The sequence below is a fragment of the Cucumis melo genome, chromosome 12, assembly GCF_025177605.1.
Source record: "Cucumis melo cultivar AY chromosome 12, USDA_Cmelo_AY_1.0, whole genome shotgun sequence".
NCBI lineage: Eukaryota > Viridiplantae > Streptophyta > Magnoliopsida > Cucurbitales > Cucurbitaceae > Cucumis > Cucumis melo.
The window spans coordinates 5,391,078-5,396,133 of record NC_066868.1 but is presented as its reverse complement, the minus strand read 5'-3'; the positions used below and the strand labels follow the sequence as shown (position 1 = coordinate 5,396,133).

The following is a 5,056-nucleotide window of genomic DNA, read 5'->3' as shown; positions in this document are numbered from 1 at the left end:
GAAGAGAACAAAGAAAGAAAAACATTGGACATGCACTTGGAAGCTTTAATTTGGAGGGACATTGTGACAGTCAATGGCAGTCTTAATGGGTAACAAAGTTGGAAATTTAAGTCTAAGCAAATTATGAACATATAATAATTCTTTTTAGACTTTGGAAACCTAAGTTGTTTCATCGAAGGGAAACTTCTAAAAAAATCTTGACAACTTCAACAATGATATAATTCATCTAATTGATAAGTCTTGGACATTGAAGGTTTGAAATCTTCCAATAAATTTCACCATCATCAGTGAAATTTCAACAAACTATTAATAATATAAGTTAAGAAATAACAAATCTCTTATTATTACTATTTTTTTTTATTCTGTAGCTTTTAAATAATTCATATGATTCCATCGTATATTATATTGTAGATGTGTAGAGTTAGTTTTCAGAAAATTGAACAAAAATATTTATCAATAAAATAAAGAAGTTATGACAAAGCGGACAAAATATTTACGGTGTATAAAATAATTTCAAAAACGGAAAAAAGATCATTATAAAATAATTTCAAAAATGGAAAAAATCCGCAGATCCACAATAAAAAATATAAAAAATGTCACCATTAACAACGACATCAACGTCCCTCCTTCGGACTTTTTTGAGTGGTTTTTTGCAAATTCTTTGCTCCACTATTTGCTCCTAGTGGAGGGCTCGATTGAAAGGAGAGAGGTAAAGGTTCATCTAAGGGCTCCTTCTAATTGGATAAGGAAGGAATTTGCTTTCAAATTCTAAGATAAGTCTTTGACTTTATTCTAGAGTCGAGTTATTTTTAAATATAAGAGCTCCTTCACAGTCGTTTGGCTTCGCGCCTCTTCTTTTTTGGCCTCCGGACTCATGAATTCCACTACACGAATTTGAGTCCTTAAAGTTTGAGTAGCCGTAGGTTTAAGGAGTTCTACTCAAATATCCGATTATGATACTCAAATCCAAAAAAAAAAAAGAAGAAAGCCAACTTCACATTTTTTCGCAAATTCTTTGCTCAAAAGGAAGGAAGAACTCAACTTAGCCAAATCTAAACGATTTTTAATTTTTTTCAAGATTCTTTGTACACGATCGTTTAATTAGATTAAACGATCGTTTAGATTTTATACACGATCGTTTAGATTTGGTCGTTTATATTTGGGTAGTCAAATCTAAACAATTTTTTTTCAAGATTATTTGGTATATGATTATTTAGATTTGACTACATGATCATTTAGATTTGGCTAAATGATTTTTTTTTAAGATTCAAGTACACAATTTGTTTAGATTTGACATTTTTTTAAGATCTTTTATATCAAATAATAGTTTAAAAAAATTGAAAAATATTTTATATTTGGTATAGATCTTGAACTAAATAATAGTTTAGGAAAAAAAAAGAGAAGAAAGACGATGAAAAGAAAAAAGATCATAGAAGAGGGAGAAGAAAGACGATGAAAAGGAATAGTAAACCCGAAATAATTTTTAAAAAATGACCATCTTCGTGAGTTTTTCATTTTATTACTTAAATATTTTGTTAATTTATTATATTTATGAAAAATTCTCTAAAATAAAGCGTTTATATCATATTGATAAACGGTATTTAAAATCGATAAACTTTTATTATTTATTATAGATAGTAATATTTTGCTATATTTATAAATATTTTTAATTGTTTTATTATTTCAACGTGTATATATATATATATATTTATTGGGTTTACAAGATGTGCTTCAAAATATTTGAGTGCCCCTTTTTAAATTTAACAAGTGCGTGAATGTTAGTTTACTTTGAATATGATGGTCAAAGCCTAGACGATAGAAGATGTGATTGTGTGGCACGTGTCAATTAGCAAGTTATCATCTAATGCATCTGAAATTGCAATAAATATTTTTTAGATCTTGCTGAAAAAGAAAAAGAAGAAAAAAACCAAATTAACGATATAATATGAGAATTAATGTTACTTTTTTTGGGTTGTTTATTAGAGTTATCTATCTAAATTGAAATTAGAAGCTCATTGATGAGTTTATCAAAAAGAAACTATTGAAAAAAGAATAAAAATTGTTATTAAAATAATTTATCTGTTTTCAAAATTATATTTTACAGCTTTGTTATATTTTAAAAAACATTATAGATTAATATAATTTTAAATTAAGTGATAATAATAAACAATAAATTTTATTTTATTAATAGAATGGTAGAGGAGATTCCAATTCTTGAAGATGATGAACTAAACTAGAATTATACAAAACAAGAATCACATATAAAAAATTGAACGTTGCAATATTGCAATGTTCAAGTAATTCTCAATATGTTGATCTCTAATTAATTTGTACGACTAGAACTCGCAACAAAAAAATATAACCTTTGATTCCTTGCTTTCAAGATTGATATTGTTAAGTCGAACTATAGACTTTAGTGCAAAGTTTATGTCCCTTTTATGAAATTCTGAATCTATCGCTATTGATTTACTAAAATATTGAAGAAAATACGTGAGTTTTTTAAATATCTAAAAACCACGTCTATAAATGATAAAGATTTTAAAACGAAAGAAATTATATTATTATTGAAAGTTTTAAAACAACATGTTAAGATAGCCCATAAAGCGTTCTTTTTAATCTTTGTAATACCGGTCCATTATAAACAAAGGTCGATCTTCTAGAATATATTTGTCCTTATCAGGTATTGATCTAGTGAGTATATATTGTAAGAGTTTTTCTTCTATATTTTTCTATTTAATTTATGATTGTTATCGATATCAAATAGAAAGGAAAGTCAGGGTTTTGTTTTCTCTTGTATATCTCTTTGAACTTTTATTACAAAATAATATCGTTGTTAACCATTTAAATTTTGTTTGATAATCATTTAGGTTTTGTTCGGTTTAATTTCTATTTAATTTTTAATTTGTAAAAATTTACCCTACAAACCTTCGTTACAATCAACCATACTCGTCTAAAGTTTATTTTTAACCAATGTTTTTATTGAAATAACTATCTTCTGATATAAAAGTTGAAATAAATAAGACAAAATAATAATAATAATAATTTATTGTTTATTTTCTAGAAATTAAAAATAAATAAAAAAAGTTGTAATTTTAAAAACATGCATTGACTATATAGAAGCAAAAGGTGTAATGGAGATAAAGTTTAATTAATTTGGTGGAAGAAATTAATAGAAATTTGGATGTTTATTGTTATGATCAATATATTACTGTGATCAAATTCCAATAACATATGACTTATTGTCTTCCATTTATTCTTCAAACGTTGGAATGACTTTATTTCTCCCCAAAAAAAAAAATTCTAAAAAAAGAAATCGATATTTAATATTCGAAAATATTTCTAGTAGTTAAAACACACCTAATTTTTTTAACTAATCACAAATTAAAGTTATAAAGTTTGCATATATAATTAATCATTCCTCTCTATCAATTTCTGTATTCTAATCCCATGTAAGAAAAATGGGTTAATTTTTTCAAACCCTTAGAATTTTCGTACAAAAAAAGCCAAAAAATAATAACAATAAGACAACTTTTAGAAAGAAAAAAATACAAAATATAAAAGCAGCCAAGCCATAAACAATGCAAACCCAAACGATAAGGTAAATAAAAGATAAAAAATGAAAGAGAAGACGTTGTCGTTTTAATTAGGCCGTTATTGATTGGACCTTTCCCTTTGCCTATTTATGCTTACTTGGTTTGGGTTCCGATCAATTAGTCCCATCTCTCCGCCGGCTAAAATATGAAGAAAAGTGAAGAAGCAAATACGGCGTCGGCGGCGGCGGTGGTGGGTAGTACTCAGCCGTGTGCGGCTTGTAAAATTCTCCGGCGGAGATGCCGAGAGAATTGTGAATTAGGGCCGTATTTTCCTCCAATGGAACCTCTCAAATTCACTATTGCCCATAGAGTCTTTGGTGCTAGCAACATTATCAAGTTGCTTCAGGTAACCTTTTCTTTTCCCAACAAACCTTTCGTTTCTTCTTTTCTTTTCTTTTTTTTATTATTTTTTTTTTCAAAATTAGATGATTTCAAATTCTTATTTTGTTTTATTTTTAATGTAAATAGCACTATAATTTGTGTGTGTTGTGTGTTTATATTTTACCTTCACATTCCTAAAATGCGTTAGCAACTATGAAAAATATATGATTCAATTTAACTCCCTCAACCCTTAGTGCTAAAAAAAGGCTAGAAACTTATTATTTAAATATTATTGTTTTAATGATCATCGTCCGTGGAAAAAACAATTTTTACTAATCCCTAAGAGGAAAAATATGAGAATACATTAAAATCTTAGGAGATATAATCCTTAATCTCGTATTGAATTTGTTAGAATCTTCCGAAATCGCAAAGAGCAGATGCCGTGAACAGCATGGTATATGAAGCAAGTGCAAGAATAAGAGATCCTATTTATGGATGTGCGGGCTCAATTTTCCATCTCCAAAGACAAATAAATGACCTACAAATAGAGTTAGCCAAGGCTCAAGCAGAGGTTCTCAGAATGCATTGTCAACAAGCCAATTTGATGACTCTAATTTGCAAGGAATTGGGTCAAATGCCAGAACCACCCATGCATTATCATCAATCACTTAATGACCATTACAACATTGCTAGCCCTCAAGGTTATTACTCCTATTCATACTTATTTGAGGAGAGTAATGTTTTGGAGCCCCTGTGGACTTGAAATAGTATTTAGTCTAGTTTAGAATCAATGGAATAGATTAGGCTTTGAGATATTACCTTCAAAAATATTTCGTACCCAAATACCCTTTCAAGCTTTGAGATGCTCCAAATAGTGACTCAATACTACTCTCTCGTATATTTGACTTTAGTAGACTCACCGGAATTTTTTTTATACTTCTCATCTAGTTCCTTTAATATTTTTGAACTCCTCTCGATTCTTATCAAATGAATGGAAAAAATAGTCTGAAAATCACAAAGATCAACAATATTTTAGTTGTAAAATAGCCCACAAAGAGTACTGTCAATTTCTATCTAAATCAATAAATTATTCTCATGTTACAAATGTAAATGGATCCTTTTTTATATGGTTTGCGCAGTGT

The 5,056-nt window shown here is 28.1% G+C and overlaps 1 protein-coding gene across 1 annotated transcript; it reads left to right on the top strand.

Moving 5' to 3' along the window:
- The first annotated feature begins 3,587 nt into the window (after window positions 1-3,587).
- Window positions 3,588-4,848, top strand: LOC103501684 (LOB domain-containing protein 1-like). Its single transcript, XM_008465356.3, has 2 exons — window positions 3,588-3,939; window positions 4,327-4,848. The coding sequence occupies exons 1-2, from the start codon at window positions 3,739-3,741 to the stop codon at window positions 4,675-4,677; spliced, it is 552 nt and encodes a 183-aa protein (XP_008463578.2). The 5' UTR covers window positions 3,588-3,738; the 3' UTR covers window positions 4,678-4,848.
- Window positions 4,849-5,056: the final 208 nt, after the last annotated feature.